Source organism: Schistocerca nitens, chromosome 1, assembly GCF_023898315.1.
Source record: "Schistocerca nitens isolate TAMUIC-IGC-003100 chromosome 1, iqSchNite1.1, whole genome shotgun sequence".
Taxonomy (NCBI): domain Eukaryota; kingdom Metazoa; phylum Arthropoda; class Insecta; order Orthoptera; family Acrididae; genus Schistocerca; species Schistocerca nitens.
In genome coordinates this window covers 638137400-638163516 of record NC_064614.1, presented here as the reverse complement: position 1 = coordinate 638163516, position 26117 = coordinate 638137400, and the positions used below count along the sequence as shown (strand labels likewise).

At 41.7% G+C, this 26117-nt stretch overlaps 1 protein-coding gene across 1 annotated transcript in view; it reads left to right on the top strand.

Moving 5' to 3' along the window:
- Positions 1–26117, top strand: part of LOC126258062 (choline transporter-like 1) — a 153010-nt gene that overhangs the window by 110639 nt on the left and 16254 nt on the right. The window contains exons 10-14 of the mRNA XM_049955612.1: positions 4538–4663; positions 12363–12510; positions 12597–12737; positions 14018–14177; positions 20247–20468. Coding sequence (XP_049811569.1) covers positions 4538–4663; positions 12363–12510; positions 12597–12737; positions 14018–14177; positions 20247–20468 — 797 coding nt within the window. The remainder of the gene's footprint in view (positions 1–4537; positions 4664–12362; positions 12511–12596; positions 12738–14017; positions 14178–20246; positions 20469–26117) is intronic.

Here is a 26117-nt window from a genome sequence, read left to right as displayed (position 1 = left end):
AATATAGCTAAAAATAAACAACATAGACTAGTTCAACTCAGTGATACATTTCTCAATTCTGTACTGTATGCAGATCAATGTCAAATATTTGACAATAATTGCTCACTTTACCAAAAGTTTCTGTAAAAATTAATACTGTATGTAACAACAATTTTGCGGAAGAAAAACAAACAAATAAACCTATTGAAGATAGCACAAAAACTGCTGAAATATGTCTGGATGAAAACAAAATTAGAAAGATGTCTTGCGTAAGGCAGAATACCTCTCCAATCGTCTTAGCAAGCATGGAAATAAGAAGAACTGCAACATTCACAGTATAATTATTTACAGCCACTTTGTTTTATACCAGAGAAAAAAAAATTGCCTATAAATACTAACTATCAAACAGTGAGCCTCCTTTGGCTCGAAATCTAGCTACTGGAAGAATAAAAGTGTTTTTCCTGCAGTCAATACAAAACTTCCAATAACTCATTGTATTGTTATGGTGTTGAGTAGTAGTCAGGCACATAAACAGAACTGAACTTATAGCTGAGCTTTTGGGCAAGCTACTTCCTCAGAGCGGAAAAATAAAGTGTTATAATTTTCTGGATAATAGTTAGAGTAATGAGGAGTAAGGTTTGAAAGCAAGGTAGGGTAAAAGCTAGGGAATGGAGAGGCAAGAAACTTGGGTAAGAACAGCCTTGGCAAATTCACACTGTTGCAATTGGGGGAATTAGCATGCACTACATGTATTACTCATATCATATCAAGTGAAGACCAAAATGCAAGACCTGTTCCGTGCATCCTATTCCAGTCCCATCCCAACACAGCTTACCACATCATACACTCCCTTTAAAACAACCATAGCATATCTCAACTCACTGCAGCTTCTGTACAATTTTTTATTTGTGCACAATTGCCACTCAACTGTCCGCTCAAGTGAATGGATATCAACACCATGTGGTGGGCAAGAGCAAATCTGGTCACCCAGTGGGAGAATACGATATGAGTGCAGCATGATTAACTTTGATAGCTGTGTCTCAACCCCTGCCAGTTTTATTAATCTCCCTCCGCTTTCCATCACCAGCTTCTTTCAACTGTGTAGATAAAAATGGTCTCACCAGTACATCATACAATGCCACAATTCCCCTCTCCTCCCTCCACAATTCCCCTCTCCTCCCTCCACAATTCCCCTCTCCTGCTCTTCCTTCCCCCCTTGTCCCCAGTTGCCTCCCTCCCCCCCCCCCCCCTCCCAACCACTCTGCTCCATTTTTCTTTAGTCTGCTTCATCCTTCACCCTTTGACTGCTAGTAACTTATATATCCATGCACAATCGTCATGCCTCCAGTGCAAACAATGTATGCATCAGCAGTAGCTGCTTGTGCCAAAAGTGCTAATGTTGTTGTTGTTGTTGTTGTTGTCTTCAGTCCTGAGACTGGTTTGATGCAGCTCTCCATGCTACTCTATCCTGTGCAAGCTTCTTCATCTCCCAGTACCTATGGCAACCTACATCCTTCTGAATCTGCTTAGTGTATTCATCTCTTGGTCTCCCTCTACGATTTTTACCCTCCATGTTGCCCTCCAATACTAAATTGGCGATCCCTTGATGCCTCAGAACATGTCCTACTAACCAATCTCTTCTTCTAGTCAAGTTGTGCCACAAACTCCTCTTCTCCCAAATTCTGTTCAATACCTCCTCATTAGTTATGCAATCATTACATGGGTAATGCGTTTGATCCACCAAGTAAAGTGGTGTTGAAAATATCGTCTTACTTTATTTGATGAACCTTCAGAAGCATTTCTTTCTTCATTTGAAGTTCATTCAGCATTTCTCTTCAACCACTTATCCATAGCGTATGATGCACAATGCAGAGTCTAATCCTGATTGACATCGGTAGGCAATAGATCATAACTCTGCTAGTTCCTGTTGTTAACTGTCGGATCGACACCAACCCAACACCTGTGTCCCACATGCTTCCTGCCTATTTCCATTGTGTGCCAAAGACAAAAGAGAGCTACTGTCTAGAAGAGAGAATAAATAAAGTGAAAAGTGATTCTAGATTAAGTTCACTGCAGTTGTTGGTTACATTGTGCAGTGTTTTCTCTGTATTTTTTACATATAACTATTATTATTAGGTATATTAAACTTATGTGTTTTTTGCTTTGCCATGATCAACTGCACTATTAGCTGTAATCAACCAGTTGGCCACCCATGTCCTGTGTCTTCCATGTAGACACCCATTTCTTCTTCTATCACGGCACCAGACAAGTCCTACCTCCTCTAAGGGCTTCGATGTACTCTTTCCACCGACCCGCTCTCTTCTCTGTGTTGACCATGAAAATCCCATTGCACTTGTAATGCTGATGTCCTTGCTTTTCATTTAACCAAAGCTTGTTTTGACTTTTCTATATACTGAATCAGTACTTTTGATAACCATTTCTTTTCCAGTTTCTTCATGGTTTTCCTAAAGCCTTGCCTTTCCTGCATTTTCAGTTTATTTCATTCCCAAGTGACTTATATTTCTGTCTTTTCCTGAAAACTTCTTTGCTTTCTTCTTTTGTCAATCACTTGAAATATTTCTTCTGTTGCCCAAGGTTCCTTCACAGCTACCTACCATGTGCCTATATTAGTCCGTCCAGCTTCTGTGATTGTCCTTATTTTGGATGTGCCCATTCCTCTTCAACTGAACTACCCTTTGTGGTGGTCATTATCTACACCCTTAGAGAACTTCAAAACACATCTCGTGATTTCTCAGTGCTTCAGTATCCCACTCCTTTCCATACTGATTCCTCTGGCCAATTTGCTTGACTTTTAGTCCTCTCTTCACCTCTACTAAACTCAGATCTGAATCTATATCTGCTGCTGTGTATGCCTTACCAATCCAGTATCTGATTTTGATTTTGAGTTCTCCGATTGGCCATGAATAATCCACCTGGAATCTCCTAAAGCCTCCTGGCATTTTCCAAGTATGCCACCTCCCCTGCGAACAATTAACTTTTACTAACTGAAATGTAATGCAGAACTCAGTTAGTAGTGCTCTCTCTCATTCCAAGTATCAAGCTCATGTTCTCCCAAAACACTTTCTTCTACCCCTTCCCTTACAGTCAGATTCAAACCCTCCATGATAATTACAAGGGTTGGAACCTTAATAGTGGCAACTACTTATTTACAGCTCGTACAAAATAGATACATGTTTCAAAGTTTTACTGACCTTCAAAGTCAGCAATGTGGAAGTCGTAGGATACTCTTAGCTGTGCCAGTTGTATTGACAGTTCGAGCAGTGCGGTCTGTTGCTTGACGAATTTGTATCAGTTCTGAAGCGAATGCCATGAAGTGTTTCCTTCAGTGTAGAAATAGAGTTGAAATCACGAGGACTTAAGTCAGGGGAGTGCAGGAAGTGGTATAGCACTTAGCAGCCCCATCAGTCAAACAAGTCAGTAACAGCTTGCACTGTACGTGCTTGAGCATTGTCCTGCAAAATGATGGTCAGGTCCTGCAGAAAGTGTCATCACTTCTGTATCTAAGCTGATCATAGGTTGTGTTCCAAAAATGAACAGCTTAGAGACAGCAGGGGCTCATTCAAAATCTTTTGCCAATGGAGAAATCATCAAGACACTATTTGGTATACAGGTCACGTGTCCTGTGAATACACATTATGTTTCTTATGTGGTGGTCTTTGTTGCCTGCTGCAGCCTTCTGCAGTTGATCATTGCTATTTCTTCCACCTTTTAGGGTCAGATTCCCACCCCAAGGACAAGAGAATACCCTAAAACTTTATCTCGTCCTCCACCCTCGTCAACAAGACTGTTGACAGAATGACAAGGACTCCTGGTGTTGGAAGTCTCTGGCCACCGTTACTGATTATTTTTATTCAAAATTTAAGTAATGATAGTGTTTGAACCTGGGAACCAGATTGTTTTGATCACTAGTAAAGGTGCTGACCCTAGCCCATGGGTTTAAACGTAGCTAATCTACACCCACATTATTCTCTCCACAGTCTCCATCACTGTCTGTTCCATCTTGGCCTTGGTCCTCCCCCCTCCCCTCCTCCCCCTCCCCCTCCCCTCCTCCCCCTCCCCTTCTCCCCCTCCCCTTCCTCTTCCTCTCCAACAATTACCACTTTGACCAACATCTCAGTTTTATCATGTAGCACATGCAACTTCCTGTAGCTGCACCAGTGTAAGCTTAACTGGTACCCCTATCCTGTCCCAGTCTCCTTTGCTACTCTTCTTCCTCTAATCCTCATCCTCCAGGCCTCCTTAACAATTTCACCCGCTTCATCAGCCACAATAAAATGTGAGGCAAAGGAAGATACATGTGTGTGTGTGTGTGTGTGTGTGTGTGTGTGTTTTCCATGTAAATATATGCATACATATATGTCCGTAGTTCTTGTGAAATAAGGGGAACATAATTTGTGAGTGTGTGTACATTAAGCAAAAATAATGCAGATTGTAGCCATTACAGTGGCTATTTCTTATGCAGAAACTTTAAATTGACAACTAGGAATCAGATGTAGCATTGCCAAGTCATGTTAATTGTGTGTTTCTTCATTTTCAGGCTATCCTGGAGTAAAGCCATTTCTGCCATTTGCTAGTTTTACTGATGAGAGTGTGATGAAGAACAATGATGCAGAGACAACAACATTAAAACCACGGAATAATATCTCTTTGGCTGGCTTTAAACGTGCGTAATAGAAAGATCCATTTAGAAAACCTACATTGTGCTACATTTAAGAAATATAGTCCATAAATGTAACAGTTTTGTTTAGATAATAATATGTTTCATAATGTTGTAATAAGTGTTTCCTAGCCACAGAATTCCTCGTGAATGAATGGTCTCTCTGAAAAAAATTCCAACGATCCTTCATACCATATCCTACTCTGCCCTTGCATAGTTTTAAAAAATGTGGTGCCAGCAAAAGTTACTCGTGGATGTGACACAAACAAGCATTTCATGTAAGTAGTGACATTTTCTTGTTTTATATTAGTGCATAAATATAAGGTTAAATGTCCAGGTTTCATCTTCATTCATTCTGCAGTTTGTTCTAGACTGAGACTAAACTGCCATTGGTGAGATAACAAGTTCTTTGTTAGTCACGGTTCTGCATATCAAAGTGTTAAAGTGTATATAGCGATCACCATGTAGAGCACAGTCACATACATGACCATTCTAATAATAAGAAATGTCAAACAATTTTTGATCAGGATGGTCACAGGAGACAAAACATGGTTCTTTTGTTATGAATCTGAATCAAAATGGCATAGTTTATGATGGAAATATTTGGAATCACCTGCCAGGCCGACTTGGGCCTCTGTAGGAAGGGTAATGTGAACAACTGTCACGGTGGGGGGGTTCAGATGGACCTATGGGGAAAATTACTTGGAGAAGGGAAGAGTTATTGAAATCTTAAGGTACAGTAATATGCTGACCATCTATTGAAGCCAAACACTGAGCATTGAGACTTGTTGATGCAAAACTCTTGAAACATTGTCCACTTGGGTTTTAAGGTGTTGGAGCACACTGCCCCCAACCCAGATCTCAAAAGTGCAGACTATTGAAGATTATTTATGAGGTTGTCAATTTTATATGAGCAATAAAATACAGGAAGCACTGCATAAATTCCTCTTACAGGAAACAGACACTATTATGGATTGCTTGATGACGTGTATTGAAAAATACATGTAATGTAGCTATCCAGAAAGTAACCTACTTTAGGCTACATATAATCCTAAAATTATGCCTTTGTCTTAATTCTTTATGTATTCATCATTCAAATTTAAGCTTTTATCATTTCTCTCAATGAGTTACCAAACTCTCCATGCATTAAGTTTTGCCTTTGGAGAGTTTTGGATTCCAGTGAGCACAGAGCTTGTGGCATGCTAATCATTAAGAATCTGCAGAAAGTTGTCTGACTGTTGAGGTATTGGGTGAACTGTCTGTTTCCATCAATTTTTTGTACCTGTTTGTTGCTGGCTACAGACAGATGGCCACCTCAGTCATTCTTGTGAATATTCATTTTTCCACTTTTGAAAACCATTGATGCACAGCTCCTGCAGTCCTCATATTCAGTCATGTGCAGTACTACTTTTCTGGTGAATGTCAACATACCAAGAAGTCCCTTCCGTACGGCCTTGCCACCCGTGGTTGCCGCATCTGCAGTTATGAGCAGTCCCTCTCAAAATATACCGAGGGTCTCACTGAAGCCTTCACTGACCGTAATTATCCTCCCATCCTTGTACAAAAACAATTCTCCCATGCCTTATCTTTCCAATCTCCCACCACCTCCCAAAGCCCCACAGTCCGGCCACACAGGACCATTCCCCTCGTAACTCAGTACCATCCGGGACTGGAACAACTGAATTACATTCTCTGCCAGGGTTTCGATTACCTCTCATTGTGCCCTGAAATGAGAAATGTCCTGCCCACTATCCTTCCCACCCCTCCTACCGTGGTATTCTGCCGTCCACCCCTTACCTCATGGCTCATACACCTGTAGTAGACCTGGATGCAAGAGCTGTCCCATACATCTTCCTACCACCGCCTACTCCAGTCCAGTCACTAACATCACCTATCCCATCAAAGGCAGGGCTACCTGTGAAACCAGTCATTTGATTTACAAGCTAAGCTTGCAACCACTGTGCTGCATTCTATGTAGGCATGACAACCAACAAGCTGTCTATCCGCATGAATGGCCACCAACAAACTGTAGCCAAAAGACAAGTGGACCACCCCGTTGCTGAACACGCTGCCAAACATGATATCCGTCATCTCAATGACTGCGTCACAGCGTGTGCCATATGATCCTTCCCACCTATACTAGCTTTTCTGAATTGCGCAGGTGAGAACTTTCCCTGCAGTACATCCTACGTTCCCGTAACCCTCCTGGCCTCAGCATTCGTTACTCACTGTCCTCACCCATCCAGCCCCCTCCCTGTTCCCATTCCAGCACTACACAGCCATCATTTCACCACCACACCCAGCCTTTTAATTTCTTTTTATCTTTGTCCTTTCTGCTACTTACCCCCCCCCCCCTCCCCCCTCCACACCTTCTCTCCTGCCCTCCGTCTAAACTGCAACACTTCACTGTCCGCCACTCCCACCATACTATCGCTCCCCCTCCCCTCCCCAGCCTCCTCCTTACTCCCACCCAGTTGCCACTCCCATCATGCACTAGTGCTGCTGCTTGCAGTGTGGTTTCAGCTCTGACTGCAGAAGTGTGTGCAAGTTGCATTTGTGTGTGTGTGTGTGTGTGTGTGTGTGTGTGTGTGTGTGTGTGTGTGTGTGTGTGTGTGTACTGATGACAAAGGCCTTAATAGCCGAAACCTATAATTGTATGAATCTTTTTGTTGTGCCTATCGCAACTCAGCATCTCCGCTATATGATGAATAACAACTTTCCTTCTCTTCCATTGTTATTTTCCCATTACATATTGTGTGTCATTCTTTGAGTCAGCTTATGCAGCAAATATTCATTCCCTCAACATCTTTTGGCATACATTTTTCTTTCCAGAGATCTATTTATATACTGCTTTAACTGGGGCAAGCAGTGATTAAGAGGCTGGACCATGTTTTGGAAGGAAAGGACTTAAGATCCTTGTCTAACAATTCAGATTTAGATTTTCTGTAATTTCTATGAATCAGTACAGGTCAATACTGGAATAATTACCCAAAGAGGCTATGTCTGCTTTCTTCACTCGTGCTTCTCCAATTGATACACTGCTCCATTTTGGAGAAATTAGCTGAGATGTTAAAATTCTTAATCTTATTTATGTTGTTTAAACAGTGGAAAATCCAGGATGGAACGTAACAATATTGTGAAAAGGATAGTTGCTACTCAACAAATAGTGGAGATGCTGAGTTGCAAATAGGCACAACGAAAAGACTGTCAGTGAACTTTCAGCTAGCAAGACCTTTGCCGAAGATAGAAAACATGCCCATACACACTCATGCAAACGCAAATCACAGACACATGACCACAGTCTCTGGTAGCTGAAGCCAGACTGCGAGCAGCAGCACATGGTGGGAGAGGCAACGTGGTGGTGAGGTAAGGAGGAGGCTGTGGTGGAGGAGGGGAGGGATAGCAGGATGGGGTGGGGAATGTTAAAGTGCTGCTTGTGTGAGCACGCAGGAATGAGATGGAGGCAGGGTAGGGCAGCTGGGTGCAGTTGGAAGGTTAGATGAAGAGCGGGAGGAAGGAGGGAGGTTAGCTGAAAAGGAGAGAAGTGAGAAAACTGAGGGTGTAGTGCTGGAATGGGAACAGGGAAGGGGCTAGATGGTTATGGACGACGACTAACGAAGGATGAGGCCAGGAGAGTCGCAGGAACATATTATATATTGCAGGAAGAGTTCCCACTTGCACAATTCAGAAAAGATGGTGTTGGTGGGGAGGATCTAGATGACACAGGATGTAAAGCAGTCATTGAAATGAAGATTGTTGTGTTGAGTGGTGTGCTCAGCAATTGGGTGACCCAGCTGTTTCTTGACCACGGTTCGTCAGTGGACATTTGCGCAGACAACATCTTGCTGGTTGTCATGCCCATGTAAAATGCAGCACAGTGGTTGCAGCTTAGCTTATAGAACACATGACTGGTTTCACAGGTAGTCCTGCCTTTAATGAGGTAGGTGATGTTTGTGACTCTACTAGAGTAGTTGGTGGAGGGAGGATGTATGGGACAGGTCTTGCATCCAGATCTATTACAGGAGTGTGAACATGAGGCCAGGGGTTGGGAGCAGAGGTTCTGTAGGGATGGATGAGGATATTGTGTAGGTTCGGTGGATGGTGGAATGCCACTGTGGGAGGGGTGGGAAGGATACTAGGTCGTACATTTGTTATTTCAGGGCATTATGAGAGGTAGTTTAAACCCTGGCAGAGAATGTAATTCAGTTGCTCCAGTCCTGGATGGTAATGAGTCACAAGGGAAATGTACCTCTGTGACCAGATGGTGGGACTTTGGGAGGTGGTAGGTGACTGGAAAGATAAGACACAAGAGATCTGTTTTTGTACAAGGCTGGGAGGATAATTACAGTCTGTGTGGGCCTCAGTGAGACCATCAACATATTTCAAGAGGGACTGCTCATTCACTACAGATGCAAGCGCCATGGGTAGCTAATTTGTATGGAAGGGCCTTCTTGATACGGAATGGGTGGCAGCTGTCTAGTGGAGAGATTGCTGGTGGCTAGTATGGACAGAGGTAGCGATGTAGCCATCTTTGAGGTGGAGATCAACATTAGGGAAGGTGACTTGTAGGGTCGAGTAGGACCAGGTGAAGTGAATGGGGGAAAGGTGTTGAGATTCTGGAGGAACGTGCATAAGATGTCCTCACCCTCGATCCAGTTCATGAAGGTGTCATCAGTGAATCTGAACCAGATGAGGGATTTGGGATTCTGGGTGTTTAGGAAGGATTCCTCTAGGGGGAGCCACCAACCCCACCTATCAGACTCATCTAAAGACCTATGTTGAAACCTACGTGACTCAGTTCACTCCTCCATCCAACTGTAGGCCACCCTCACTGCCCCCAAATCACTCCCTTTTAACTTTCTAGAATCTCTTAATCTCAAACCAAGCGTTGCCATTCATTCCCCAAATCCTTCAACATGCAAACTAACTCTACACCCACAGAAAGAACTGCAATCCACTACCTAAAAACTGATCCCGATCTTATAATACTACCTGCTGACAAAGACTCCACCACTGTTGTTTTGAACCGCAGGGATTACCTGGCAGAAGGATTCTGCCAGCCATCAGATTTATCCACCTACAAACCCTGCTACAGTGACCCCATTCCAGGAATCCAATAGGATCTCCGATCTCTCCTCAAATCCTTAGGCCCATCCCAGAACCTGTCCACAGAGTCCGTATCTCTTCTCACCCCTACCACTCCCTGCACTCCTGCCTTCTACATACTTCCTAAAGTCCCTAAACTCATTATACCCCATTGTGGCTGGTTACTGTGCCCCCCACTGAGAGAATCTCTGCTCTCGTAGACCACAACCTTCAGTCCTGCTTGTCACTATTGATGCCACCTCCCTTTACACGAACATCCCTAATGCCCATTGTCTTATTGCTGTTGAACACTATCTTTCCCAACACGTGATGGATTCCAACGAGCAACCTCTTTCTATGTCGCCATGACCAACTAAATCCTGACCTACAATTACTTCTCCTTTGAAGGCATTACCTACAAACAAATCTAGGATACGACTATGGGCACCCACATGGCACCATGCTATGCCAACCTACTCATAGACCATTTAGAGGAATCCTTCCTAAATGCCCAGAATCCCAAACCCCTCACCTGGTTCAGAATCATTGATGATGACGTCTTCATGATATGGATCAAGGGTGAGAACACCTGTTCACATTCCTCCAGAACCTTGACACCTTCTCCCCCATTCACTTCACCTGGTTATACTCAACCCAACAAGCCACCCTTCCATGATGTTTACATCCACCTCAAAGATGGCTACATCAGAACTTCTGCCCATATCAAACCCACCAAGAACCAGCAATACGTCCACTTCAACAGCTGCCACCCATTCCATACCAAGAAGTCCCTTCCATACAACTTAGCTACTTGTGGCCGTCACATCTGTAGTGCCGAGCAGTCCGTCTCGAAATATACTGGATCTCACAGAGGCCTTCATAGATTGAAAGTACCCTCAAAACCTTGTACAAAAACATCTCCTGTGCCTTATCTTTCCAGTCACTTACCACCTCACAAAGTCCCACCGTCCAGCCACAGAGGTGCATTCCTCTTGTGCCTCAGTACCATCCAGGACTGGAGCAACTGAATTACATCCTCTGCCAGGGTTTCGACTATCTCTATCATGCTCTGAAATGAGAAATATGCTACCCACTATCCTTCCCACCCCTTCCACAGTGGCATTTTGCCAGCCACTGAACCTACACAATATTCTCATCCATCCCCACAGAACCCCTGTCTCCAATCCTTGTCTCATGGTTCATATCCTTGTAATAGCCATAGATGCAAAACTTGCCCCATTCATCCTCCCACCACCTCCTACTCCAGTCCGGTCACAGACACCATCTATTCCATCAAAGGCAGGGCTACCTGTGAAACCAGTCATGTGGTCTAAAAGCTAAGCTACAAGCACTGCGCTGCATTCTACATGGGCATGACAGCCAACAAGCTGTCTGGCCGCTTAAGTGGCCACTGCAAACTGTGGTGAACCCATTGCTGATCACACTGTCCATCACAATGTTCTTCATTTCAATGACTGCTTCACAGCTTGTGCCATCTGGATCCTTGCCATCAACATCAGCTTTTCTGAATTGTGCAGGTGGGATCTTTCCCTGCAATATATAATATGTTCCTGTAACCCTCCTGGCCTCAACCTTCATTAGTTATTGTATGTACCATCTACCCTTTCCCTGTTCCCATTTCAGCACTACACCGCTCTCTATTCCACCGATGCATCCTCAGTCTTTTTACTTCTCTCCTTTTCCACTACCATCCCCCCCGCCCTCTCCTACTCCCCACGCCAACCTGCTATCTGTCATATTCCCTGCCCAGCCTCCTCCTTATCTCCACTACCTGGTTGCCTCTGCTCACAATTTGGCTTCAGCTGCTGGAGACTGTGTGTGTGTGTGTGTGTGTGTGTGTGTGTGTGTGTGTTTTGTCTATTTTTGACAAAGGCCTTGTTAGCTGAAAGCTCACTTTCTGACAGTCTTTTTGTTGTGTTTATGTGCTACTCAGCATCTCCACTATACGTTGAGCAGCACCTATCCTTTTCGTAATATTGTTATGTTGTTTAGTTAATTTTTAAAAATTCATTAGTCCAAATGTTCAGAGGTGTTTTAATTACTGTTTTTCAACCTTGTATATTTCTGCTTTTGTGGCCTCCAAGACAAAAATTGTTTTCTGTCATAGTATAAGTAATAATATAAACTTTTTAAACATATTTGTTAATTCTCCATTTTGTATATTTTGTTTATTGATGACAATGTTTCATTTTTACTCTTGAAATTAACTATCTCAACTGCCCTGGAAGGAATCATTAGATTTCAGGTATTGCAATTGATTTAAATATGTTAATATGTGTTCTGATTTTATGGAGATTTTATACTATACCTTCACAATATATTGTAAGCAGTTTCCATAGATTCATTTCTCCCTTAGTCTTATCTCACTTGGATTCATGCAGTATGTAAATTTAACAGGTATTTACTCTGCAGTTGATTCTGGTCTTTTGGAGGGAGGGATTTAGCATTAGAAAATAACTCTTACAGTGCTTATTGGGGAAGTGTACCAAAAATTATATAGATTTATACGTCTGGATATATATTTATATCACACGCTGGATTTTAAAAAGAAAGAAGTTTGTGATTGGGAGAATTTACTTCCTTAATTCTGTTGTTTCAGAATTTACTTGGGTGGAGTTTGTTGATCCAATGTGGGTACGATATTTCTGGTGGATTTACCTTATTGCTCTTGTCTGGGTTCCTGAATTCATTTTGGCTTGCCAGCAAATGGTCATTGCTGGTGCAGTATCACAGTGGTATTTTAACAGGTAACAAACAAATTCATATTTTTAAAATATTTTTGTGTAAAAAACATTAAATGAAAACAAAAAAATCTCTTGTCTATGTGCTGCAGACGCTCATCAAGAGATATTACCCCCGTGAGAACAGCTATGGAGCGACTTGTTTGCCAACATTTGGGATCAGTTGCTAAAGGTTCATTGCTTATAACAATCTTCAAGATTCCACGTCTCATACTGATGTATCTACATGCTAAGTGAGTTTACACAGATTACATTATTTTACAAAACTTATATCTTTCCCCATTATTCTCCCTGAATATCAATTTTCAAGTTTGTTGTATAAGTGCAACTCAAAAGAAGAGATACATTTTAAAAAGAAGAGATACACTTTAAGTCTTTAAAATATTCTGTAACATAACTTTGTAAACCTTATGAACGTCTCTCCTTTTTGTATTATCATATCATGTGGCAAGCTGTCAGTTGATTGTGAATGTAAGTAAGTGGTACAGGTTTCTGGAATTTTGCATTGAATTAATTTAATTCAAACACTAATGAAACACTGTGGTATTTTTTATACTTGTCCCATAATGTATGAATTCACAGAAACATTAAGTTCTTCGTAGTGTAGTGTAAACCTTTTTTATAAAGGATGATTGGTGAACAAACTACAGGAAATGATCCCTTCGAGGATAAGAAGGAAAAAAAAGGTCATATCAGCAAATGACTGGAAATGTCTTCCAAGGAATGTACACCCACTTGAAGGTGGAGATAAAAGATCTTTGGGCGAGTAGGTTTCCATGATTGAAAGCACACATGGCAAGTGGGAATGTTCTGCCTGTAGTCATGTAGCTGCCACATTACCCTTCACACCAGCAGGGAAAGCAGGGTCACTCACAGAAAGTGCAGTTATGCCTCGCCTGTGAGGCGTTCTGGAAGGATGATTGGTCCCACAAGGTGATCGTCAATAATCATTGACCAAAAATTGAAGCTGAACCGGAACTAATAGTTCACTGCCACCATACCATGGGGATTCTCCATAGCCCACAGGCGGGTGTTGTGAAGGTTGACAGTACCACCCATTGTAAAGGTAGTCTCATCTGTGAACAGGAATAGTGTCAGAAATCGCAATGCTGTGGTGGCCTATGTGATGAACCAGTGACAAACAGTTGCTACAGAGGCAAGTCCATTGGTAAAAAGGCATGCACATGTTGTAAATGATGCAGATGATTCCAGCTGTTGTGGAGAACATCCCACGTGGTAACCTGGTTTGTACCCTGCTCAAAGACCACATGCGTGTTTCTGTTACCAGTGTCACTGTCAATATCCATATTATTGTTTTTGCTCCTTATCCTGTCAGGGATAATTTCCTGCTATTTGTTCCCCTTTTATCAAAATCACCCTGTTGAGAGACAGTACCATGTGAAGTGTGTAGCAATTCCATATCACCAGTCAAAATTTTAAAAGATGATCTGAACATTTCTTCTTTTTCAGGTACCTATCTTTCATTTATTTTAGGAAGTATTAATGATTTCAGGTTGCATGCTAACAAGGAAACATCTAGTGTCGCCCGTTGTTGCCTGAAGTGCTGTATATGCTGCTTGTACTGCTTTGAAAATTGCATAAGGTTCCTGAACCAGAATGCCTATACTGTGGTGGCGATGGAAGGAGTTAATTTCTGTGATGGTGCTCGCATAGTGAGTAGTTTTATGACCTCATCTACTAATTTGTTCTGCTGATAGAGCAGCTGCGCCATTATTCATAGGAGTACTTGATAGCTTAATGAAAACTGTAATGAATGACTGTATGAGAAAGAAAGAGGGAGTGAGCGAGTGTGCAAGGGGAGTTGAGGGAGGGGGTGGGCAAGATAGAGGGAGAAGTGAGGGTGTGGGGGGAGAGGGGGAGGGGGAGGGAGAATTGAAAATGAATCTTTTATTTTTAATACGATTTGCCTGGAGGAAGTGAATTGTTACATTTTTTGGTAATATATGTATTAAAATATGCAGTATCCAACCATAAAAGTTAGAATTGTCTAAGAATGCAGACTGTTGTGACAAATTTCACTGATGAAAAAATCTCACACTATCAGCCAAGTGGCAACATCACCTTGAAGCACTGCTTTCAGTTATTTTATGAAGTTTTAATGATTTCAGGTTTCATAGTAGGATAGTTCTTAAATTTCATGTGTGTTTTTCTATTTAATAGGTTTAATCTCGCTTTTTTAACTGTAAGCATAAATTCAGGCAGAGTCTAGGGCAGTTTTCATTTCTTATGAAGAGCCAGCTACATAGCTCATGTCCATTAGTGGCACATCAGGATGGTTTTGTAGTTTACATCTTCAGTTAGTCTTGCTGGCCTGTGTAGGATGTTTGCATACAGTGTGCAGACGCAGGAGGAGCTGGCCACAGTTCATGAATAGTGGAACTTACTTTTGGCTAGTCAGCCACTTTCATGCTGCTGCCTCGAGGTGTAGCGGTGGCGGAGAATCTGGTGCATCACATGGGACATCTCAGGTGTTGCTCGTTGCTGCCAAGGTACCTCCTTGCCATCAGAACAGGGTGGGTGATGGGTGGTAATGCGTTTACCTTCCTTTAGGCAGAGGGCCAATGTGGAGGCTGGCTGTCTGGTCATCTGGCCTCATCTCTTCACCCTGTGAGTGAACAGGTGACTGTTCCTTCAACAGGGTCTGAGCAAGCATATGAGGAGCTGAGATTTGCTTATTTAATGGGAGCTCCAACATTATGTGCATTATGGAGCCCCTTAGGAAGATATTGTTTAGGGCTGGAAAAAAAAAGCCAATGTGTGATCGGTATGTGTGCTGGTGAGCCTCATCCAAAATGTGTAGGCAGGCTTAATTGTAGCTGTCTAGCAGTAGAGTGCAGTCATGTGCAACCTGTAGCTCACATCAGCACCAGTGATGCCTGTTGTAAGGATTTTCAGGCTGCTGGTGGATTTAGTGAAAGCCACTGACCTCACACCCTGGGTACAAGCAAAGCTAATAATTTACAGCATTGTTCCCAGAGTTGATTGGAGTCATTTTGGTTTGGAGCCAAGTGGGGGTCTCAGCCAGAGGCTTTGTCGTCTCTGCAAATTTCTGGACCTGCATAATCGGGTGGGGAATTGTAGGTCTCTTTGATTGGTCAGAGATTTACTACCCAAAGAAAGCAGCTACTCAGGTTGCAGAGTGCTTGTGGAGCACACATGGAGGTTTTTAGGCTAGGCTGTAGTTTGAGGTATTCTGGTGAGCACTCGCCAGTCGATACACAGATAGTGAAATCAGAATGCATTCAGCAGATTGCCAAAGTATTCGTAACAAAGTTCCCGAATGTACTGTACTCCAGGAAAGTTCTCACACTCCAGTTATTCTTGAAGTCAAGAGTTGGCTGAAACCTAAAATAGAAAGCTCCTGAGATATTTAGCGAGTCATGGAATGTATTTGCGAAAGGCAGATTAGATACCATTGGAGGGGGGTGTTCATTGCAGTTGACAAAAATATTGTCTCTATTGAGATTGAAACTGAGTGTGACAGTGAAGTTATCTGGTCATGTGTAACAGATTTAGGTGAAATAAAGTTATTGATGGTTGTTTTTCCTAGCCACCTGCTTCCGCTGTGATAGTTATGAGTCATTCAAAGAAAGTCTACAGTCAGTAGCCTGTAAATACCCAGATCAGTGGCTTTAATGTCCTGAGAATAGGCTGGCACATCTATGGATTCAATGCAGCGGGTGCAGAGACACTTTTGCAAAGCACTTCTGGACATGTTTTTTTAAAATGTCTTCAGCGGCTAGTTCGGCAGCCCACATGCAATGGAAATATCATAGATGTTGTAGCTACAGGCAGGGTGGACCATATCAGTATAGAGACAGGGATTAATGATACTGATGTCGTCATAGTGGCTGTGGTTATGAAAGTTAATAATTCAGTCCAGAAGACTAGGAGAGTTTTTCTGTTTTTCTAGCAGAAGCAGATAAGCAGTTGTTAGCATCTCGCTTAGACAATGAACTGACATTATTCACTTCTATTATGATGGACATAGAGGAATTATGGGCAAATTTTAAACAGACTGTAAATCGTGCTTTGGAAAAGTATATGTGCCTAGTAAGTGGATTAAGGATGGAAAAGGCCACTGTGGTTTAACAACAAAGTTTGGTAAATGCTGAGGAAGCAAAGGCTGTTGCACTCTCTGTTCAAAAGGGAACACGCAAATGATGACAGTCAAAGGTCAGTAGAGATTCATGCATCTGTGAAAAGATGTATGCATGAAGCATATAACAGCTGCCACCACCAAACCCTAGGAAAAGATTTGACTGAGAACCCAAGAAAATTCTGGTCATGTGTCAAATCGTCAAGTGGGTCTAAGGCTTACATCCAGTCACTCGTTGACCAATCTGGCACGGCAGTAGAAGATAGCAAAAGAAAACCTAAAGTTTTAAATTTCGCACTTGAGACATCGTTTACACAGGAGTATAGTACAGACATATCATCATTTACCATCGCACAGCATCCGCTATGGAAGACACAGTAATAAGCATCCCTGGCATAGAAGAACAGAGTTGAAAACAAGTAAGTCACCAGTTGCAGATGAAATCACACTTCAGTTTCACAAAGAGTACTCTGTGGCACTGACCCCTTACTTAGCTTGCATTTATCACGAATCTCTCACCCAGTGCAAAGTCCCAAGTAACTCCAGAAAATCCCAGATGATTCCTGTATATAAGGGGCATAAAAGAGTGGACCCACAAAATTACAGACTGATATCCTTAACAGAGGTTTTCTAGAGAATTGTAGAACATATTCTGAGTTTGAATATAATAAATTTCCTATAGACTGAAAAGCTTGTATCCATGCATCAGCACTGTTTTAGAAAGTATTGCTCCTGTGAAACTCAGCTGCTCTTTTCTCACATGATATACTGCAAACTATGGATGAAGGGCAGCAGATTTCTAGATTTCTGAAAAGCATTTGACATGGTGGCCCACTCCATACTGTTAATGAAGGTATGAAGAGGAGAATAGATTCCCAGATATGTAAGCAACTGAAGTCTTCTTAAGTAATAGAATCCAGCATGTTGTCCTTGATGGTGAGTGTCGTCAGAGACGAGAGTATTGTCAGCAGTGCCCCAGGGAAGTGTGGTAGGACCTCAATTAGTTTCTGTACGCATAAAAGATCTGGGGAACAGGATGGACAGCAATCTGTGGCTGTTTGCTATGATGTATGGGAAGATCTTGAAGTTGAGTGACTGTAGGAGGATACACGGTAACTTAGACAAAATTTCTAGGTGATATGATGACTGGCAGCTAGTTCTAAATGTATAAAATGTAAGTTATACAGATGAGTAGGAAAAACAATCCTGTAATGTTTAGATACAGCATTAGTACTGTCCTTCTTGACACAGTTAGTTCACTTAAGTATTGGGGCATAACATTTTAAAGCAGTATGAAATTGAGTGACCATATGAGGACTGTGGCAGGGAAAGGAAATGGTCAACTTTGGTTTATTGGAAGAATTTTAGGAAAGTGTGCTTCATCTGTAAAGGACCCCACATATAGGATGCTAATGCAACCTTTTCTTCACTATGGTAAAGTGTTTGTGATCCGCACCAGGTCAGGTTAAAGGAAGACATTGAAGCAATTCAAACGTGGACGGATTTGTTATCGGTAGCTTGAACAACACAAAATCGGAATTGCTTCAGGAACTCAAATGGAAATCCCTGTAGTGAAGGTGACATTCTTTTCGAGGCACACTATTGAGAAAATTTAGAGAACTGCCATTTGGAGCTGACTGCAGAATGATTCTGCTGCCACCAACATACATTTTGTGTAAGGACCACGAAGGTAAGATAAGAGAAATTAGGGCTCATATGGAGGCATACAGACAGTTGTTTTTCCCCTCACTTTATTTGCAAGTGGAACAGAAAAGGAAATGACTAGCAGTGATACAGAGTACCCTCTGTATGTATGTATGTATATGAATATAATAGAGGGAAACATTTGACGTGGGAAAAATATATCTAAAAACAAAGATTCTGTAAATTACCAAACGAAAGTGTTGGTACGTTGATAGAAACAATAACAAACACAAACACACACACAAATTTCAAGCTTTCGCAACCCACAGTTGCTTCATCAGGAAAGAGGGAAGGAGAGGGAAAGACGAAAGGATGTGGGTTTTAAGGGAGAGGGTAAGGAGTCATTCCAACCCCGGTAGCGGAAAGACTTACCTTGGGGAGAAAAAGTGAAAGGTATACACTTGCGCAAGCGCGCGCGCACACACACACACACACACACACACACACACACACACACACACACATCCATCCGCACATAACAGACACAAGCAGACATGACAATAAAGTCATGGAAACAGTGTGGTCAGTTGTATGGTGAGAAGTTTAACAGTGTCAGAGTGTCAGTAAAGATTGCGATGCAACACTTGGTTCGAAAATGGCATCAGACAGGATCTTATTTGAAAAAGTCAAAAACATTCCGAGACATGCCCGCACAGCAGAAAATGTGGCTGCAGTTAACCAGAAAATGCCTGTCACAAGAGACTAGCATATCATGTCGATCATGCAGATAAATACTCCACTAGGACCTGCACATGCATCCGTACTGAGTGTCTGTTGTGTTGTTCCTGCATTAAAACCAGCAGATGCTCCTGAGCTCCTCCAGTTTTGTGAGTGGCTGTTCACCGAGATAACAATGAATAACTTTGACATGGATCTGTTCTTTATGTCTGATGAAGCCTGGTTTCACCTGAGGGGTTAAGTCAACTCACAGAATCACAGGTTCTGGACAGCGGAGAATCTGTATAACTTCCACAAAACACCATTGCATGATCAGAAGGTTGGGGTTTGTTGTGCACTGACTGCACACCACATTATTGGTCCCATCTTCTTTCATCAGACTTGATTTTGGTGCGTCACATTGCCAACATTTTGAAAGCATTTTTGGCAGCGTTAACAGAGGAGGAAAAATATAGTTACTTTCAACAGGATGGAGTAACTGTCCCTACAGCTGGCTGAACCTTGCAGCACATTTACATAATCTTTACACTTGCCAGAGTTACTTGCAGAGGTTAGTCTGGTCACGGCCCTAGATGGCCATCCAAATCGCCTGATCTATCAGTGTGCAATTACGTTGTGCGAGGAGCCCTCAAGTCTAAGGCGTATCGCAACGACCCTCATAGTCTCCACCAACCACAGCACAACATTTTGGATGATACTGTAGCAATTACAGAAGTCTAGCTTCAATTTGCCCTGAGCGACTTGCTGACCAGGGTCCAAAGGTGCCAAGAGATGAATGTTGGGTCGCTTTAAAAATGTGCTACAATCAGGTTAGGTACAGTATTTCCTTTCCTCCGTTGTGTTTCTTTGTACCCTGAAAATCTGTTCTGCGGCCACTTTTATTTGCCCCACCCAGTGTTACCACACCCCTTTAGTCTATGTGGTACCTGGATATTTGAGTGACAGTGTCTCTGTCGATCTTGGAACATGTGTCAACTTCATTCCTCCACCTTCTGCCCGTTCATTTACTGCTTATTCCCTATGCAGATATAATTAAGAAGTCAGCAGGGATGGATGTGTTTCCTGGTTGTCATGTGCCAGTTAACATATGTAACAATTAATACCCATTTTTTAATTAATGTATACATATATTGTGAATTTAGACTATACTGACATAAAAATTTTGTTTTCCAACTGTTTGCATATTGATTAATTTTTTATTTTTATTTTTTGTAACTAATACTTTTTCTGTTGTTTTCAGGCATTTACAACACTTGGGAGTAATGCTCTGAGACTAGTTACTATAAACAGTGTTGGTGATTTTATCCTGTTCTTGGGGAAATGCTTTGTTACTGCTGTAACAGGATCTGTTGGTTTGGTTTTCCTGCAGAACAACGGAAACCTACATTTCTATGCTATACCAACACTGGTTGTATGCATATTTGCCTTCTTTATATCACATTGTGTCCTGTCATTGTATGAGGTAAGATGTAAAATGTAATAGAATATCTTTATTTTAGTGATTGTATTGATGACATCAAAATTTAGTAGATGTTTGGACACAGTAGTATCAAAGGGTAAGGATCAAAAGTAAGTTACCTGTGAGTACTTTAAGAATTAAACATCTGTAGAAGATTAAAAACTAAGAACAGTGTATTTGAACAGTATAATTGATATTGATATGATCTTGTGTCAGTACATTTGTATTTGTACATACATAACATATGACACTACCATGAAAAATGTTAAATCCTCCAAAGGAGGACCTAAACATTGGAAATTATTAAATATTAGAAAAAAACTGAGACCTCAAATTACATTTATGCTCTTATTTGAATTCCACTCATTAACATTTACAATGTTATGAAAAGAATAGATTGCTACTCACGGTACAGTAGAGATGTTGTTTCGCAGACAGGCACAACAAAAAGCCTGCTAACAAAAGGCCAAACATGCTTCTCCTAAAGTAGACAAAACCCACATGCATGCATTCATGCAAGCACAGCTCTCACACCCATGACCACTGTCTCTGAGGCTGAGGCTGTACTGTAAGCCATGGCGCCTGATGAAAGAAGCCGTCTGGGTGGCAAGGAGGAAGACAGATAGCAGGATAGGTGTGAGGGCAGTAAAGTGCTGCTAGTGAGAGCATGCATGGGAACAGGGTAGGGCAGAGGGCAGTTAGATGCAGTCAGGAGGTGAGAGGAGCAGGTGGTGGTGAGGGGGGGGGGGCGGGGGGGGGGGAGCAGAAAAGGGGAGAAGTAAAAAGACTGTGCATGTGTGGGTGGAATAGAAAGCTATGTAGTGTTGAAGTGAGAGCAGGGAAGGGGATAGGTGGGTGAAGGACATTGACTAACAAAGGTTGAGGCCAGGGGGTATGGGAATGCAGGTTATATTGCAGGGAGAGTTCCCACCTGTGCAGTTCAGAAAAGGTAGAAAGGATCCAGATGGTGTAGGCTTTGAAGCAGTCATTGAAGTGAAGAAAATTGTCTAGGTTGTCTGGGTTGTCCAGCTATTTCTTGGCCATAGTTTGGCAGAGGCCGTTCATGCAAACAGCCAGCTTGTTGGTTGTCATGCTCACCTGGAGTGCAGCTTATCTTGTAGATCACATGATTACTTTCACAGGTATCCCTGCCTTTGATGGGTTGGTGACGCTTGTGACCAGATTGGAGTAGGTGGTGGTGGAAGGATGTATGTGACAGGTCTTGCATCCGGATCTAATACAGGGATGTGAGCCATGAAGCAAGGGGTTGGGAGCAGGGGTTCTGTAAGGATGGACAAAGGTAATGTTTAGGCTCAGTGGGTGGCAGAATACCACTGCTGGATGAATGGAAAGGATAGTGGGTAGGATATTATTCATTTCAGGGCATGATGAGAGGTAGTTGAAACCCTGGCGGCGAATGTAATTCAGTTGCTCCAGTCGTGGGTGGTACTGAGTCGTGAGAGGATGCTCCTTTGTTGCCAGACGTTGGGATAATTGGAGATTAGGGGGGACTGGAGAGAGAAGGCATGGAAGATCTGTTTCTTTAAAAGATTGGCAGGGTAATTTCAATCTGTGAAGGCCTCAATGAGACCCTTGGTATATTTCGAGAGGGACTACTCATCACTACAGATGCGATGACCACAGGTTGCTAGGCTGTACAGAAGGGACTTCTTGATATGGAATGGGTGACAGCTGTCAAAGTGGTGGCATTGCTGGTGGTTGGTGTTTCAATATGGACAGAGATACGGATGTAGCCATCTTTGAGATGGAGATCAAAAATGAGTAAGGTGGCTTGTTGGGTTAAGGAGAACAAAATGAAGTGAATGGGAGAGACAGTGTTGAGGTGCTTCTGGAAGAACATGGTTAGGGTATCCTGATCCAGATCATGAAGATGTCATCATTGAATCTGAATCAGGTGATGAGGGTTTTGGGATTCTGAGTGGTTGGGAAAGATTCCTGTAGATAGCTCATGAATAGGATTGGCACAGGGTGCTGCCATGCAGGTGTCCATTGCTGAACTATGGATTTGTTTTTAGGCAATGCCTTCAAAGGTGCAGTAATTTTGGGTGAGGTTCTAATTAGTGGTGGTGACCAGGAAGGAGGTTGATAGTTTGGAATCCATCAGGCATTGGGAGAGGTAGTGTTCAGTAGTGTCGAAGTCTTGGGTGTTAGTGTAAAGGGCGGTGGCTTCAATAATGACGAGCAAGACACCATGGGGTTAAGGAATAGAAAATGGTGGGAGTTGCTGGAGGAAATGGTCGGTTTATTTTATATAAGAGGGAAGTTTATGGGTAATAAGCTGAAGGTGTTGATCTGTCACAGCAGAGATTCTCTCAATGGGGGTACAGTTACTGATGACATTGGAGCGTCCTGGATGGTTGGGTTTATGGAGTTTATCTGTGTGTGTGTAATGGCATTTGTAAATGTTACCCAGTTTGAAGTTATGATGTTCACTGGATACGATACACTTTCAGCCTGTTCATATTAATTTAATGGTTTATGGCATTGCTTTCTAATAGGCTGGTATCTAGAGCCATGATTGGACTTGTACAAAGGCTTCCATTTCAAAGCCAATGAAACATATATGATCTGTGGTGAAGAAGCTCAGACATCAGACTCCCACTGGCAATCTGTACTCATTGTGTGAGAGACATACTGAATAGATTCAAACATGTACATGAATGTATAAACACCTGAAGATGGGCGCAAGCCCGAAACTGGTCATGTGACGAATAAATGACCTTTTATTGTGACTGGTAGCAGATATTTTTCTACACCCCATAAAGGAACAGTCATGGAGTTCGACAGCATCCACTATGGATAAAATTCATTGAATGGATTCTATTATGGTAGTTGGAGGCACCAATACTAGATTGACTGTCACAATAGCTCATACTAATTCTGTATGGACTGCATACAAAGCCATTTTAGGAGTTGATAATGGTAGCAAAAGCAAGGATAAAACACGAGAATAATTTTTTGTATTAGTGTTATGGAATATGGCAAGCTCATAAGCATAGAATGATGTAAAATTGCCAGTCATTATGGTGATGGTATCTGTTTTCTTTTGCCTATGCTACTGAAACATAGGCTCGTGCACGAGATAAGGTGGTGAAATGTTGGATATTTTCCATCCCTTCACAATAGTATCTAATTTTCTGTAGTATATTACTATGGCAGATGGGAGAGGCTCACAGATCTGCAGTGCATAGCCTACTTAAATAATAGTATGTGCTGGTGCTGTATTAACTGTCTGTACGTCTGTTCCCTTTGGCTGAAAGCTGAAGAAACATTACTAAAAACTCAATTTTCAGAAACTTGTGCCGCAGTATTAGGATGATGTTCAGTACTTGTAAAATACTTTTGATGAAGAATACTTTTCCCCCTTGAGCTAATCAGCTTCTGATCTCTCCTGTGCCTCGGCAACCTTATGTAATTTGCTTTTCGATAGCACCATTTCCTTTTCTTGCTACATGTTACTAGTTTTTACGTTTGCCTGATTTTCCTTTTTCTTTTGTCATTACTGTTACATGTACTGTGCTTGTTAACTCATTAATGCTATGTGGCCTGTTGTACAGTTTCTTTACGCCTTCCTTGATTTCAAGCAAAAGACCAATATCGTCTGTCTAGTGTGTATTTGCTTTACTTTTCTGTCATGTATTCACTTCATGCTTCCTCTGAAATAATCACTGAAAATAATCAACAACTTTTCTTACACCAAGCAAGATGTTTTAGTGATTATGCAGGAGAAACGGAGCAGAAATACCTTTCAGGTCAACCAGATTTAGATATTCACCAGTGTTGCTAAATCACTTCAGGCAAATTCGTGGATACTTCCTTTGAAGAGGCTGTGTCTAGTATCTTGTCCTATCCTCATCCAATTCCAGTCTGGGACTGACACTGATATGAAATTGAACTCTAAACTTTGCTTCCAGTTGTATTATTGCCACTTAGATACTGGAAATCATACACACTGATTATCTTTTTAATTACTGCTTTTTTATCTAATTGTGAGTATCTTAAACATGAAATTCATTGACCCATTTTGACAGTGTTTGGTGATTTTGTTTAGAGATCTTAAGTGGCTTCCATAGAGTGAAGTGAGTATAATTCAAAATATAAAGTACAAACTCAAATGTCAACAGATAGTATGTATCGTTTCAATGAGTAAATACACTGACTCCAAACACCGTACTGAATGCACATTTTGATGTGTCAGACTTGATATTGGAGACCTATTAATGCAAGTGCAGTATATCAGTACCGTAGGTGTGAGTACTGTCATGAAAAGTCATTGGAAAAAGTTGAGTGAATGTGCTCCACAGTTAAGCTTTCTGTCAGAGATTTTACACTTGTTAGCATGTAGGTAGTTTGTTCTGTGAAATTTCAAGAGAACTGCAGAACGTTGTGAGGGTAAGAGATTTTCCAGATATTTTGTAACCAAAGTTTGGAAATAAATAATTTTGTTGAGTGGTAGTGAAAGCTCATACTAATTTTGAATATAAATGAACAAGCCAAATTAGTACAATTGTATGCATTTTTGTTATCCAGGAAAATAATTCAGAAGATAAAGTTTTAATTATTATGTAAGAAGATTTATTAGGGAACTAGTCTTGTTTTGTGTATTTTATTATGTGCATGGTCTTTGTGCCATTCCAAGAGAGTTGAAGATGGGCAAAATACTCAAAGGCAGGAAAGAGTGTTCTGCACCAGCTGTTCTGTCAAGGGATACCCATGACCAGACATTTAATCAGTAATGTATATATATGTATGTATTGGGAAAATGTTGGTTATTTGTTACCCAGAAGGTCTCCTGTAACAAGATGCTTATCATATAATATGTTTTGTATGTAAAGGCACAGTAAAAGCCTTACAAGAACTGAGTTACCAAGCCCTGGTTTTTAGTAAAAATTAAGTTATTCTACAGATAAGAAGAATATTTAACAAGTTGGGGGTTCACAGACTACTTAGAGCTGTAGATCACAATGAGGTAACTTATCCTCACAGTGTCTGTTACTTGTTGCCACAATATTTTGATGCAGAATCTTCTGGCCTCTTCAGGTGTATACTGGTGAAAATACACGAAGATCCTCTATTTAAGTCTCCTCTGACACATTTGGAGTGCATATAGTATAGCACATGCTCTAATTGTGCATATCACTTTGAGTGTGCTCATTGGGGGAAGCTCACTTGATCTATATCAGATCAGCCTAAGGTTGTAATTCTCGTTGTGTCATGATGATGATGAGTCCCAAAAGTTCAATTTATGGACCACAACTTTCCTGTCACTATAGTTGTTTAAATGACCAGATGAAATACTGTATTATTCAGTAGCAGATTTACCGGCTTGAAGGAGTCTAGTACACCTCCGTTGCTTCACAATACATTGCTAATGGAGTGTGTAGTTTGTCCTGTTTAAGATTTACTGCACTCACACTGAATCATCCTGCCATGCACAGCACTACATTGTGTTTGATGGATTCCAGAAGTGCTGAGATTTTTCTGAGGGCTAAAGAATTCTGTTACTGAGAAATTTTGTACTCTGTGTGAGAGACAGGAACACTGAAATAATTTGCAACAAGTTGCTGTCACCCAGCAGTCCTTTCAAAATGTAATGGAAAGTATCTGGGAAGCTTTAAATCCACTCCCAGG